Below are 15,825 nucleotides of genomic sequence, written 5' to 3'. Positions count from 1 at the left end.
CGCCCTGTGGTTACGAGCTGCTTCCCTCTGGCCCACATCCCCTGCCCCCGGAAGGCCTTGTGCTCTGTCCCTCTCGGTGGCCTTCCCTGGCCCACCCCGCTTCGGGCTTTGAACTGCCACCAGTGCTCCACTTGTCACTTCTGACACATGCCACCTTCTCCAGGTAATGTCACTGTCAGTACTACCCTCCCACCCTCACCCCTGCCTAGGGACCGAGACCACATCTCATTTTATCAGCCATCTACCATAACACGCAGTTTCTGTGTCCTGGGCACCGAGTCAGCTCATGGTTTAAGTCAGATCTACCACTGCCTGCCCGGGTGATGCAACACCGTATGAAATGCGTGCTGTTATTATCCCCACTTTAGAGATAAGGAAGTTGAGGCATAGAGAAGCACACAACTTGCCCAGCGGCACCATCACGAAGTGCAGCTCTGAGCTCTAGACCTGGGTGTGTCAGGCTGGAGAGTTTCGCATTATCCCAATTTGTATCCTCAAGAGGCCCTACGTGGTCCATAGACTGTTATCCTCATTTCCCACAGGAGAAAACCAAGGCTTCCCTTTCATGATAAGAACACTCAACAAACCGGGAGTAGGGGGGAACTTCCTCAACCTGATAAAGGCATCTGCGAAGACCCCCAGCTGACACGTTGAATGGTGGAAGGCCGAATGCTTGCCAGTTGAGATGGGCACAAGGCTCCACGCTGTCCTGGACGTCCTCGGTAGCAGAGTTACGCAACACATTCCAACTGGGGGGGGAAGAAAAGGAGTAAAACTATCTCTGCGTGCAGATGACATGCTACATATGGAACACCCTGAAGGATACACATGCACACAGAAACCTATGAGAGCCAGTAAATGAGTTCAGCAAGGTCACACACAGGACGGAAGATCAGTACACAAAAATGAGCTGTATTACTGGACTCTAGCAATAAACAAGCCAAAAGTGAAATTAAGAAAACAATTCCATGTACAGGAGCATCAAAAAGAATAAAATACTTAGGAATAAATTTAATCAAGGAAGTGCAAGACTTTTACACTGAAAACTACAGGACAGAGTTCAGGAGTGTTACTCAGCCATAGAAAGGAGTGAAGCACCGACCCATGCTACAACGTGGACGGGCCTCAAAAGCGCCATGTGACATGGTAGGAGCCCACAGACAAAAAGGCCACACAGTGTATGATTCCATATATGAAATACCCAGGACACGTAAATCCACGGAGACACAAAGCAGATTGGTGTTGCCAGGGTCAGCGGGGGAAGGAGAGTAGCAGTGACTGCTTAATGAGTATGGCACCTCCTTTCGGGGTGATGATGATGTTTCAGAACTTAATATGGGTGGTGGTCACATGACGCTGTGAACATACTAAATGCCAATGAAATCGTACACTTCAAGATGGTAAATTACACGAAGTTCACCTCAGTTAAAACAGTGTTGAAAGAAATTAAAGAAGACCTAAATAAATGGAAAGTCATTCTGTGTTCATGGGCTGGAAGACAACATTGTCAAGATGGCAGCACTCCCCAAAGTGACCTACAGACTCGATGCTATCCCGATCAAGATGATAACTTCCCCTTTTGGAGAAACATACAAGCGGATTTAAACATTCATAGCAGCATTATTCATAATAGCCAAATATGGAAACAACCCAAATGTCCTTGAACTGATGGACGGACAAATAAAATGTGGCATATCCATACAATGGAATGTTACTCCACCATAAAAAGGAATGAAGCACTGTCACCTGCTACATGGGTGAATCTTGACAACGTTATGCTAAGTAAAAGAAGCCAAATGAAAAAGGCCACATATTGTACAATTCCATTTATATGAAGTGCCCAAAATAGGCAAATCCATAGAGATGGAAAGTAGGTTAGTAGTGGGGCGCCTGGCTGGCTCAGTCGGTAAAGCATGTGACTCTTGATCTCAGGGTTGTGAGTTAGAGATCCACGTTGGGCGTACAGATTACTAAAAATAATAAGTAAACTTTAGAAAAAGAAAAAGGAAAGTAGATTAGTGGTTTCCAGGGGCTGGAAGAATGGGGAATGACTGCTAAGGGGTACAGGGCTTCTTTTGGGGGTGATGAGAATGTTCTGGAATTAGGTCACAGTGACAGTTGCACAACCCTGCGAACATGTATACACACACATGCACACACACGCATACATATATACACACACTACCAAACTGCATAGTTCAGAAAGATGATGTGATTCATCTAAGGTCACATCACATACAGTGAGTAGAGGATCAGAACCTGGAGCCCAAGACCATCTGCTCTTGGCACCAATGCTGTTGGTGCCAGAGGTTTCCGGAGCCCTTGAATAAGTAAATTAAGAAAGCTGAGCTCTGAAAGAGCCCCAGAAATGTCTTTCTGAATAGTCCTTCTCATTGTGAGGTACTACAGTTTGGGATAGTTCACAAAAGGGCTGGGGGAGGAGGACCACATGGGTTACCCTGAGAAGTCCATCGTACTCGACAAGAAATAACCTGTCGCTGATGGGCTGCTCTGGCCATTCCTTTCAGCTGGGAGTCTGAGGAGCAGGCGAAGAGCTGTGAACGGTGACCCTAGGCTCATTTCAGAGATCAGGGGCAAGAAATCAACCCACTGCCACAGTGAACAGCCTTGGGGTGGCCTTCGAACGCTCTGTTTTTCATCCCGTTTTTCTCACACTGCTATTTCTTTCAAAATTTGAAATTGTGTTTATCTTACTGAATTCCTCAAATAATACATACTAGTTTTAGAAAATTTGGGAAAGTACATAAAAATAGAAAGAAAATGACCCCGGTCCCCAAGGATAGCTTTTCCCAGGCCTGCTTTCTGTCCATATAGGGGACCTACGTGACTTCCACAGTAACGGACCCCAAAACCCATTCACCCGTCAGTCAGGGGCCCTGCCTCTCACCGGCCTCTCCGAGCCAGTGACCGTGGCAGGGATGCTGAGGCGGGCTCATTTCTGAGGGACGCGAGGCTCCTCTGACAAGCCACTTGGCAGATTTTCCGACAGCCTCGTCCATCTCTTAGAGAAGCCCTTGAATCTGAGATGCTGCGACCAGCCGCTCTTCCTTCCCTCTTTCCGGACCCGCACAGGCTTGGCTGCTGCTGAGCCTTTGGCCTGGAGAGTCCCATCATGGTGTCTGCTCCTCGGGTGACCCACCCTGACACAGATTTCCTGGCCCGTTTCTGATATTATCAGCAATGCTGTTAGAGTGTGTGTGTGTGTGTGTGCTCGTGCACACGTGTGTCTGGCCCCAGTCTGTGATCAGCTCTGTAGGAAATTACAGTGAGAACAGCAGGAGAGGGTCCCTGGTGAGGGATGGAATCCTCTTCTGAGACCGATACCTACTTCTGAAAGTGGCTGAGTAGGCCTTTCTCCTCGCCGCCTCACCGGCAAGCCTTATCATGTGTAAAACCTCTGCTGATTTGACCTTCTGTTTATTTGCCTTTCTTGGTTACTAGTGAGGTTTAGCCTAGTTTCACATCTAGCAGTGATTTGATTTCCTATTGTACCACTTCGTGGTCTTCTCTCTCCTCCTCTCTCGTTATCTGATCGCCCCTTCTATTTCCTTTTTATTTTTCCTCTCATGTCTTAATTCTCCAGAACAAGAAGATGACATTGCTCAAAAGTGCTTTTCTTTCTTTCTTTTTTTTTTTTTAAGATTTTATTTAGGGCGCCTGGGTGGCTCAGTTGGTTAAGTGACTGCCTTTGGCTCAGGTCATGATCCTGGAGTCCCGGGATCGAGTCCCGCATTGGGCTCCCTGCTCGGCGGGGAGTCTGCTTCTCCCTCTCCCACTCCCCGTTTGTGTTCCCTCTCTCGCTGTGTCTTTCTCTGTCAAATAAAAAAAAAAAAAAATCTTAAAAAAAAAAAAAAAGTGACTGCCTTCGGCTCAGGTCATGATCCTAGAGTCCCTGGATCGAGTCCTGCATCAGGCTCCCTGCTCGGCAGGGAGTCTGCTTCTCCCTCTGACCCGCTTCCCTCTCGTGCTCTCTGTCTCTCATTCTCTCTCTCTCTCTCTCTCAAATAAATAAATAAATCTTTAAAAAAATTAAAAAAACAAGAAAAGGGCACCTGATGGCTCAGTTGGTTAAGCGACTGCCTTCGGCTCAGGTCATGATCCTGGAGTCCCTGGATCAAGTCCCGCATCGGGCTCCCTGCTCGGCGGGGAGTCTGCTTCCCCCTCTGACCCTCCTGACCCTCCCCCCTCTCATGTGCTCGCTCTCTCTCTCTCTCATTCTCTCTCTCAAATAAATAAAATCTAAAAAAAATTATAAAAAAAAGATTTTATTTATTTATTTGACAGAGAGAGAGAGTGAGAGAGGGAACACAAGCAGGGGGAGCATGAGAGGGAGAAGCAGGCTTCCCGTGGAGCAGGAAGCCCGACACAGGGCCCGATCCCAGGACCCTGGGATCATGACCTGAGCTGAAGGCAGACACCTAACGACTGAGCCACCCAGGCGCCCCTCAAAAGTGCTTTTCTTAAAGCTTTATATTGCATGTTCTTCCTTTATAAATTGGGCAAGTTTAAGCTTTTGCTCAGCCTCAGAGAGTTCCCCCTGAAATAAGGAAGTCATGTTAATCATATCATATTAGTTTTTGTTTCTCTGTGACCCTTGATTATTTGTTTTCCTTTCCTCTGTGAGTCAGTGGCACTGGATTTTTTTTAAAAGATTTTATTTATAGGGGGCGCCTGGGTGGCTCAGTCGTTAAGCGTCTGCCTTCGGCTCAGGTCATGATCCCAGGGTCCTGGGATCAAGCCCCGCATCGGGCTCCCTGCTCCACGGGAAGCCTGCTTCTTCTTCTCCCACTCCCCCTGCTTGTGTTCCCTCTCTCGCTGTCTCTCTCTCTGTCAAATAAATACATAAAATCTTTAAAAAAATAGAAAAATAAAGATTTTATGTATTTATTTGAGAGAGAGAGCACAAGCAGGGGGGAGGGTGCAGAGGGAGAGGGAGAAGCAGACTCCCTGCTGAGCAGGGAGCCCTATGCAGGGCTCAATCCCAGGACCCCAAGATCATGACCTGAGCTGAAGGCAGATGCCCCACCGACTGAGCCACCAGGCACCCAACCGACTGAGCCACCAGGCACCCCTGGATTTTTTTTTTTAGAAAGTGTTGTGTTTTTTTAAGATTTTATTTATTTATTTGAGAGAGGGGAAGCGAGAGAGAGAACATAAGTTGGAGGAGGGGCAGAGGGAGAAGTAGACTCACCGCTGAGCAGGGAGCCCGATGCAGGACTCGATCCCAGGACCCCAAGATCATAACCTGAGCCAAAGGCAGACGCTTAACCAACTGAGCCACCCAGGCGCCCCTGGATATTTTTTTTAAGTCATTATTTTGGAGTGTTTTAATCACAAGACATACTGAGGGAATGATTTGGTGGAGGAGATATTAAATTTATGACAAAATGCCAAGGTCTGCTTGTCTTTTTGCCTCTTTCTAGGTTTTGGCAGATTATCACCAAAAGAAATTCTAATTAGCTGTGGGTTCTTGTTAGCTGAAATCCAGGTACTTCGGTGCCAAAGCTTTGTTTACCTCATCAGCACAGCGCGACTGGTTCCAAGGACAAGAAGGTTGAGTCCCTCTCTCGTCGGTCTCTCCATCATCAGTGAGGAAAATCAGCGCTGGAACAAAAAGATAAGGTAGATGCTCAGCTGGCCTCACAGTCAAGAAAACCATCACCCCTGGGGTGACCTCTCTACTAGCTAGGAATGATTTGTACCTTATCAATTTTCTACAGATTTCTACAAATTCCACAGATTTTTTTTTTTAAAGATTTTATTTATTTATTTGAGAGAGAGAATGAGATAGAGAGCATGAGAGGGGGGAGGGTCAGAGAGAGAGGCAGCCTCCCCGCTGAGCAGGGAGCCCGATGCGGGACTCGATCCCGGGACTCCAGGATCATGACCTGAGCCGAAGGCAGTCGCTTAACCGACTGAGCCACCCAGGCGCCCCAATGAATAAAATCTTTAAAAAAAAAAAATGTGGATAGTGGGACTGAGGAACTGGATTTTTTTTTTTTTAAGATTTTATTTATTTATTTGACAGAGAGAGATAGCTAGAGAGGGAACACAAGCAGGGGGAGTGCAAGAGGGAGAAGCAGGTCCCTAGCCGAGCAGGGAGCCCGATGTGGGACTCGATCCCAGGACCCTGGGATCATGACCTGAGCCGAAGGCAGACGCTTAACGACTGAGCCACCCAGGCGCCCCTGGATTTTTTTTTTAAATGTTTTATTTTAAAATAAATTTAGTTACACAGAAAAGTTACAGATAATACAGAGTTCTCATATACCCTTCTCCCAGCTTCTCCTAAGTGGGAACATCTTACATAACTGTGGTACATTTATCAAAACTAAGAAATTAACACAAGTACAGGCTTAATTTGGATTTTCACCCATTTTTTTCCCACTAATGTCCTTTATTAGGATCCTCTCCAGATTACACTCGACCACTGTGTCTCCCTGGTCCCCAGGTGACAGTTTCTCTGTCCTCCCTTGATTTTCCTGACCCTGATACTTTTGAAGAGTTGCGGTCTTGGATTTTTGTAGAATATCCCTCAATTTGGGTTTTTCTGGTGCTTTCTCATGAAGGGGCCGGGTGTGGATTTGGGGGAAGAGCCCCACAGAGGTGAGGAGCTGCCCTTCCCATCGGGACCCATGAGGGCCTGTCTTGTCCTCCTGTGCTTGGTGTTTGGGAAGCAAGTCACAGATCCAGTCTGCTGTCATGGGGAGGGGAGTTCCCCTCCACCTCTTGGAGGGAGAATATCAAAGAATTTGTAGACGAAAGTTAAAACTGCCAAATGACTAGCAAATATTTTTGGGAAGATACTTTGATGCTATGCAAATTTCCTGTTTCTTCTCAGTTCACCCGTTAATTTAATTTAATTTTTTTATTTTTAAAGATTGTATTTATTTATTTGATAGAGAGAGAGCACAATCAGGGGGAGCGGCAGGCAGAGGAAGAGGGAGAAGCAGTCTCCATGCTGAGCAGGGAGCCCGATGTGGGGCTTGATCCCAGGACCCTGGGATCATGATTTGAACTGAAGGCAGACGCTTAACGACTGAGCCACCCAGGTGCCCCTCACCCATTAATTTTAGCCTTCATCTGTGGATCTTGCCTGCAGCAATTAGGACTGAGGTGTTGTTTCTTTCTTTCTTTTTCTTTCTTTCTTTCTTTCTTTCTTTCTTTCTTTCTTTCTTTCTTTCTTTCTTTCTTTCCTCTTTCTTTCTTTCTTTCTTTCTTTCTTTCTTCTTTCGTTCTTTCTTTCTTTCTTTCTTTCTTCTTTCAGATTTTATTTTTAAGTAATCTTTACACCCAGCATGGGGCTCAAACTTACAACCCCAACACCAAGTTGTATGCTCTACTGACCAAGCCAGCCAGGCGTCACAGGACTGAGGTGTTCTAAAGGTGATTTTCTATTTCCCTCATTCCTTCTATGTTTATTAATTGGAATTCTCTAAGGAACATTTGTCCTTTTCCTCCATTTATTTATTTATATCACTACAGACTAGTGGATATTTGTTTTACTCTTTAGAAGGACACATGGTCATCTTTGTGCCTTATTTCCCAGTTTGGGGGTAATTTTTCTAATAATAGTAAATGTGTTCTGATATAGGACAGTCAAAAAAAATGATAGATGACCACCACAGTGGATGTTTTTGGAAAGACTGATCAAAACACTATCATTGAAGGCTACAATATGTGGAAGCTTGGGAGCCCTGTGTGGGACTGAAGGAGAAAACCCCACAAGACTAAGAATGAGAATTCCATAGCTGAGTTGCATGTCTCAGAGTCCTAACCTCATCCCCCCCTGATATGAGAACTTAGGAAAATCATACTGTCCTTTGGGCATCAGCTTCCCCCCAAATAAGATGAAGATGAAGGTGTTTGTCAACTCAGGATCAGTGGTTCTCTGGCTTGAGTGTGCATATCAATCACCTGGAGGTTTGGTTAAAACCCAGATTGCTGGCTGCACCTCCAAAGTGTCTGATTTAGTAGGTGTGAGGTGGGGGGCCCATGGCTGTGCACTTGCAACACGTTGCCAGATGATGCCGATGCCCCTGGTCCGGAGACCACACTTTGAGAACCATTAGTCCAGAGGATCTCAAAGAACCATTCACAACTTTGGACTCAACATTTATTCAAATGGTAAAATCTTTGGCCCTGGATCTGAAGAAGTCATGGATGCAATGATGGAACAGGACTTCCATCAGCAGGAGTGGAGGCACTGGAAATCCAGCGTGGAACCACGCAGAAGACACTTGAGGGATTGTTCAGTCCCAGGCATGCCATACATGCTTCTAAGACCCAGTCACTGCCCAGAGAGGGACAAAGGTCAGACAGAGTGGTGAAGAGCAAGCTTGAGTCTGGGTCCCATGCCTGAATAGCTGTGTAGCCTTGGGCAAGTGGCTAAATGACTCCTTGCCTCAGTTTCCCCACCTCTAAAAAGAGGACAGTAATGGTACTTATGTGGCCTGGCATAAAGGATATGCTCGATAAATAGTTGTCACTGCTGGAATTACTATTATTTGCTACTGAGCCTCTCCGATGGGGAGAAGTACAGTGAGAGAAAAGGTCTCCACTTCCACAGCGTGTCCCATGCTCCCTCAGCCCCAATACCACCCAGCCTGGATTCCCAGCCACCAATTTTAACCCCCTCACAAAATCCAAAACAGATTATGAGAAAAGTTCAATATAATTTATTAAATAATTCCCGAGGGCTCCTTGAAGGAACATTAACAGTTCTCAATACAATAAAGCCAATAAATTAACATCGGCGCCTCGTCCTGTGTTCACAGAGGCGTAACGAGGATAAGATCTAAGTCTGCAGAGGAAAAACATCCTGTAAATACCAAGAGTGATAACAATGACCTAATCTGAGATCTTTTCAAGTGAATTCACACATTTATACCTCAGTCCTCCCAAGACTAGCCCATCTGGGGATTCATTGAGATTATTCATTGGAATAATTTACTTTGGCTGTCAGTGATGGTGTCTCAAGGTTTCATACATGTCCGCCGTTCCAGAAGGAATAGGTTTAGCCAGATGGCCTTGCATGACCTGCTGGGGTCCCGGGTTCAGTGATTTAAGCACATGGCCCAGGCACGCCGAGAACTGTTGTAAAATCGTCAAGATGAAGCTTTTACTTTCAAAGGTATCTGCAGGCACAGAAACTTCTGTTTCTGGCTCGTGTTGAAATTTGAGTTTGTCGAGCTGTTCTATGATTTTATTGATAATGTTCTTATCTGATAATGGCCTGATCGCCCTGAAATAAGGCAGGATGGCTGAACTGTTGATGCGTGGTGGTTGGGAGTCAGAGGTGAGACACGGCAGCAAGAAATGGTTGGATTCCGGCACCCCCATCTCTTTCTTCAGCTGTGGAATGAGGAGGAGAAATGGGTGAGCATTAGGTTTGCAGTAACACCTAGAAGCCCCAGTGCTAACATTTGAATGCTCCCTCTGTGATGGGTGGGGGGCAGGGCGCTTCCCCCTGCCATCTCTTGTTGAGGCTGTGGTCATCACTATTTCCCTTCCCAGAAGAAACTAAAGCTCCGTTGGTTTGCAAAGCTGGCCCAAGCTCAAGTGGCAGGCCCAGAATTCTAACCCATGTCAGCAGCAATCCCAAAGACTGCCAGTAACCACTGCTCCATCCTGCCTCCCCGGCCCATCTGCCCAAGGCCTTCACAGCCCCCTGGGATCTTCTCTTCGCTGCTCAGGGCCTCAGAGAGCTGGGGAATAGGAGAACATCTGGGTTTCCATCCTGCTTCTTATTTTTTGTGCCTCTGGGTTAAAGCCAATGTATCCCCAGCTCTCGTATGCATGTCTGGCAAGGCCTCCAAGATGCCGCGGAGAGTTTTTCCAAAATTACCATGGACTCCAGACCAGGCCCTCTCCTGTCCCTCTTCCTAAGGACTAAGAGCTTTTGGGTTCACCTGAAGTGCTAAGAACACCTCACCAGCCTGGACTGCCTAGTCACCTTGGCCGGTAACTAAGCATCTATAAAAACCAAGGCGAGGGTTTACATGTCAGGGTGGAAGGGAAGGGCAAGGCCAATTTCATGAGTTGTTTCCAGGTTTTGGTTTTTATTTGTTTAATCAAAGCTGCCTACGAGGTTCTATCTTGATCACAACTCTGAGAAAATGAGAGTATTCACATTTATTCAGCCTCAAACTTTCCTCCCAGTGGGGCTGGGCTCAGAAGAGCCTCTGGTAGAAGCAGTCTGGGTCCTAATTAAACAATGAAGTAGTATACAAACAGACACCCAACTTGTTAACTGCCCTTCTTTGCGGTAAGAAAGACTCTCTGTGACCCAGGTGAGGATTTTAACGTCCTGAGTTCACTGAGACCTCATTTACAGCTTAGGTTGACATTCGCTGCTCCCTAGCAGGCTCCTAAATGGTCAGGCAAGATGGCCCGTCTCTAGGGATGTGCTTCAGGTAGGAAAATCCACGTCATATTACTGTGAACCAAATATGCTAGGGATGAACAGACCTGCTAAAGCAGATCCTATAGTACATGAGAGGTTGTTGAATTTCAGGCTGTCTGGGCTAATCTCTGCCTCCGACCCTCATAAAAAGTCCGTCATAGCCTGTCTCATTGTTCCCGTCCCTTTCTGGGGTATCCACAGCCCTAGGTTCAGGTCTGAAAAGAGGAGGCTTCTTCTGGGGGCAACAGAAGGCATTTTAAAGAAATGACCCAGAAAAGAAATCTGTAGTATACTTACGTAGTCTTCCAAAAGTCCCTTCGACAAGGGCTGTAATTCCAAGATGATTTTCCGCACATCACTTGGTTGTAGCTGATGGATGGGCACCGTCTGGGAGGTCAGTGAAGTTTCCATGAAGCAGAGCAGGAACAGGGCAAACCTGGCGGGTCCTGGTGAAAGAAAACAATGCTGTGAGACACATGATCAGACACGCCATGCCCACCCCAGCTGCCACCACCCCTGGCTGAGCCCCTCCAGAGTCTTCCCCTCTTTTTGAGGAGACAAGACCGTGCTCACGAACGGGGCGGTGGGACCCGGTAGTACCTGCGTGGGAGAGCATGGTGAGTGCACGAAGCCTGCTTTGGCAACAGCTTCTGGAGTCAAATGTGCTCGCCATGGTCCTCGGGAGATATATAAAGGGCCAGATGTGGGGGAAAAGAATGATCAATGTCCCCCGCCCATGGCAAAATCATTGATCAGCTTTTCTCCAGAAAACACTCAAAATTCTGCGGCCCGAGTTTGGGCGAAATCAGGGCTGGAAGGAAGCGCTGAGGTTACCCTCAAGGCAGATGCCTGACTCAGTACAGACACACACAGGAAGGCACACACATCTCTGCCATTTCTTCTGGGAAAAAAGCTTATTGATATGACTAGAAGAAATTTCATAGCCCAGATTTGACAGGCATAACTCCCCAGGAACAGGTGATTCACAGGAGTTAAGGACCAGTGCCCCATGGGGAGTTTCTGGGGAGGGTCACAGTGAGTGTGCGTAGGTGTCAGGGGGGCATGAGGTTTTCAAAATGTATTACCTTTGTAAATTTCTGAAGCAAGCCCATGCCAGGGTGCAGGTTGGCCCCGAGAACCACTGTGAATGTGGCGAGTCAAAGGCTCACTTGTCTCCACTCTGTTTGGCCTTGAACATCATTGGATTCTCAAGTGTGCCTGGCAACAGCAAGGCCTAGAACCAGAATCTGTGCTCCAGAGTGATTTGTTGAAGGCACTTATTCCTATTTTGAGTGCCAACATTCACCAGGAACTCTTCTAGGGTCTTAGGAATGGTGGCAAAGAAGTTAAACAAGGTCTCAGCCCTGATAAAGCTGGTGTTCTAGCAGGCAATGGGCAGGAAGTAAGAAACGTGAATAAACAAGAAAGTGTAAGGTAATGATAAGAACTATGAAAATAAAACAACGTGATGGGATAGAGAGTGGTGGGTGAGATACTTTAAGTCAGGTGATGAAGAATAGTTTCTCTGGGGAGGTGTCTGCTGTGGGAAGATCTGGGGAAAGGGTACTCCAAGCGTAGGGGACACTTGTGCAAAAGTGAGCTTGGTGTGGCCAAGAATTGCAGCTGCAGCAAAGTTAGAGAAGTGGAGGGTGGTAGGGAGGTGGGCAGAGGCCAGGTCACAGAGGACCTTCTGAGGCCATGATAAAGAACTTGGGTTTTATCCCAAGTGTGACAAGGCACCACCGGATGGCTGTTGGAGGGGGAATATAGAATGTGGTATACTTTAAGAAGCGAGAATGAGATAGGCTGCTAAGAGGAGAGTGGATTGTGTGAATCCAAGATGGAAGCAGAGGACCAGTTGGGAGATTATGTGGCTGTCCAGGTAGAGATGATGGTGGATTGGACCAGGGTAGAGTGGTTGGGGATGGAGTCCAAAGAACCGGCTGATGGACTTATGTGGATGGAAGAGGAATCAGGGATGACTCCTAGGATTTTGATGAAGCAACTGGATAGTTGATATGCAGAGAAGGAAAAGAAGTCTAGAGAGGGGAAATTGAGAATCCTGTCTGGAATGAGTTCAGTTCAAGATGCCCATTGGGCATCTATTTGATGACAAGTTAGCCATTGGATAGGAGTCAAGAGCACAGGGACAAGGTCAGGCTGGCGCCATCCATAGAACCCAAGATGCACAATGGAAGAGAGAGTTGGAAACCCCCTTCTACCCTTAAACCCAAGTCCCCCTCCAGCCTCTGCTGTCTCTTTCCTCTTCTTATCCAAGCCTCTTGACAGAATGGTCTACACACACTTTTACCTTACTTCCCAAACCACCACAATATGGTTTTACCCTAACAATTTAATCAAAATCCTCTAGCAAAGTCCACGGTAGGCAGAATTTTACCCACATGACTTTCACCCTCTGATGTTTACTCCCATAATTTCATTACATTACAGGGACTTTGCAGACGTAATTAAGGTTATTAATCAGCTGACCTGAAGATAGGTTGCTTGCCAGGTGGGTCCAATGTAGTTACACAAACCCTTAGAAACAAAGAGGAAAGCAGAGAGACTCGAAGCATGGGAAAGACTCAACTGGCATTGCTGGCTTGCAGAGGAAGGTGCCAGGTGGAAAGATGAGAAGAAGATGAATTTGGCCAAGAACCAGTGAGTTGGAGGAGGACCCTGGGTCCCAGTTGAGAACCACAGCCCCAGCTACTACTCTGGTGACGACACCCTGAGCAGAGAATCCAGTTACTCCACGCTGGACTTCTGACATACAGAAACTGCGGGACAGTAACTTTGTAGGTTCAAACTGCTGAGTTTATGGTATTTGTTATGGCAGCAGCTGGGAACCAATATAGTCTCCAGTGGCCTCATGTTGCCAGCCTTACTGGGTTCTTCTCAGCCTTCATTTTGACCCCTCCATGACACACAGTAATGCCAACCACTTCCTCCTTCTTGAAAACCTCTTTTTCCTCTTATTCTGTGACAATATTATCCTGACACATTTTGGCCCTCTGACAGTGACTTTTCGGGCCAAACCATCTTCCTGCCTGGTCCTTTAATGGGCATGTCTCCAAGGGCCCCACCCTTGATCCATGGTCCTCACACTTTAATGTCTCTCTCTTTCAAGCTCCCGATCTAAATGTCCATCTGCCTAATGGACATGTCCACCTGAATGCCTTGACATGTCCAAAGCCTAAGGATCTGAACCAGGGTAATAATGACTGTGGAGATGAATGGATGTGAATGGATTAGAGAAATCTGAAGGAGGCAAAATTCACAGGAGATGGTAGTTGATTGGATATGGGGATGGTGGAGAGGGAGGAGGTGAGAACTGCTTCTGGGTTTGTGGTTTGGGCGACTGGACAGATGGGGGTGCTACAAACAGAGAGGACCACAGGGCTCAGGTGAATGAAGAATTCAGTTTTGACATGGTGAGTTAGAAGTGTCATGGAACTCTCAGGTGAAGATGTACAGTGAGCCATTAGGCATTTGGATTTGCAACTTGAAGGAAGGAACTAGAGATATGGGTGCCATGTCTGTGTAGTGTGCCATCTTTGGGTACCATCTGTACATTGTGGTTGAGAAAACTGTAAGCCTACAAGAGGTAACCAATGAAAGACATGTGAGATAAGTGTGGAGGCCAGGGGTACACCTCTATTCACAGAACAGGGAGAAGAAGATGACGACAGTCTATAATGCTGAGAAGGCATTCTTGAGAGGGAGAGAGATACACTAGAAAAACCTGTCATGGAACAAGATGAAAAGTGGTTTTCAAGAAGGCGGATGTGATTAGCACCATCACAAGCCATGGAGAGGTCAAATAAGATAAAGGCTGAAGAGAGGTACTAGGTTTGGCAACATGAGGTCACTGGGAACTTTGCTAGAGGAGTTTGAATAAGTATTTGGGCGTGGGAGCTATACTGTGATGGTTTGGGAAGTGGGGTAAAAGTGCACGCAGACCACTCTGTCAAGAAGCTTGAATAAGAAGAGGAAAGAGACAGCAGTGGTTGGAGGGGCACTTGTGGTGGAAGGGGGTTCCCAGCTGTTTCTTCTGTTGTGCATTAGGTTCTGCAGACCACCCAGGGCGGACCTTGTCCCTGGGCTCTTGACTCCTGTCCAACTGTTAACTTGACATGGAATAGATGCCAATGGGCATCTTGAACTTAACGCAATCCAGACAGGACTCTTGATTTCCGCTCTCCAGACTTCTTTTCCCTCACTGCATATCAACCACCCAGTTGTTTCATCAAATTCCCAGCAGTCATTCCTGATTTGTCTCTTTGATTTGTTTATATCACTCATGGATATTTATCTTACTCTTTAAAAGGACATGTGAGTCTTTTTTTTGTCTTATAACCCAGTTTTGGAGAATTTTTCTAATAATAGTAAAGGTGTTCTGACATAGGGCAGTCAAAAAGGATGATAGGTGTCTACCACAGTGGGTGTTCTCAGATGGATCACATCAATAAATTGGACTTCCTCAAAGTTAAAAATGTTTGGTCTTCTAAAGACACTGTTTAGAGGATGAAAAGACAAGCGTAGACTGGGAGAAATATATTTGCAAATCACAATATGACAAAATATATAAAGAACACTAAAGCTCAATTTTATTAGGATTAGGCAATTGTTTCTTTAAAATGACACCAAAAGCACAAGCAACATAAGAAAAAATAGATAAATTACGCTTCATTGAAATTAAAAACTTTTGTGGGTAAAAGGACACTATCAAGAAATTGAAAAGACAACCACAGAATGGGAGAAAATATTTGGAAATTATATGTAAAACAGGGGGCTGATATCCAGGATATATATTTTTAAAAACTTTTAAAACTCAACAATTAAAAGACCAAAAAAAATTTTTTTTAATGACCAAAAGATTTGAATAGACATTTCTCCAAAGATATACAAATGGCCAAAAAGTACATGAAAAGTGCTCAATATTGTTATGAGTCAGGCATTAGGGAAATGCAAATAGAACCCACAATGAGATACGTCACACCAACTAAGATGGCTATCATTAAAAAAACAAACAGTAAAATAATAGTGTTGGTAAAGATTGTAAAAAGTTGGAATCTTCATATGTTACTGATGGGAATGCAACATGGCGCAGCTTCTGTGTTAAATGGTTTGGCAGTTCCTCAAAGTGTTAAACATAGAGTGACCATGTGACCCAGCAATTTCATTCCTAGGTATCTACTCAAGAGAAATGAAAACATATGTTGACACAAAGATATGTACAGGAATGTTGAAGGCAGCGTTATTCATAAGAGCCAAAAAGTGAAAAAGGCCAAATGTCCCCTAGCAGGGGAATGGATAACAAAATGTGGTCTATCCATACTATGCAATATTACTCAGCCATAGAAAGGAATGAGGTGGGGCGCCTGGGTGGTTCACTC

At 45.9% G+C, this 15,825-nt stretch overlaps 1 protein-coding gene across 1 annotated transcript; it reads right to left on the bottom strand.

Annotated features, from left to right (window-relative positions):
• Positions 1 to 8,982: 8,982 nt before the first annotated feature.
• Positions 8,983 to 11,042, bottom strand: IL31 (interleukin 31). The gene is made up of 3 exons (XM_035016707.1): positions 11,027 to 11,042; positions 10,724 to 10,872; positions 8,983 to 9,375 (listed from the first exon to the last, which is right to left on the bottom strand). The coding sequence occupies exons 1-3, from the start codon at positions 11,040 to 11,042 to the stop codon at positions 8,983 to 8,985; spliced, it is 558 nt and encodes a 185-aa protein (XP_034872598.1).
• Positions 11,043 to 15,825: the final 4,783 nt, after the last annotated feature.

This window comes from Mirounga leonina, unplaced genomic scaffold (assembly GCF_011800145.1).
Source record: "Mirounga leonina isolate KUSES-001 unplaced genomic scaffold, KU_Mleo_1.0 Mir_171, whole genome shotgun sequence".
In the NCBI taxonomy this organism is placed as follows: Eukaryota; Metazoa; Chordata; class Mammalia; order Carnivora; family Phocidae; genus Mirounga; species Mirounga leonina.
The sequence above is the reverse complement of the archived record's forward strand: the minus strand, read 5'-3'. Positions and strand labels throughout refer to the sequence as shown.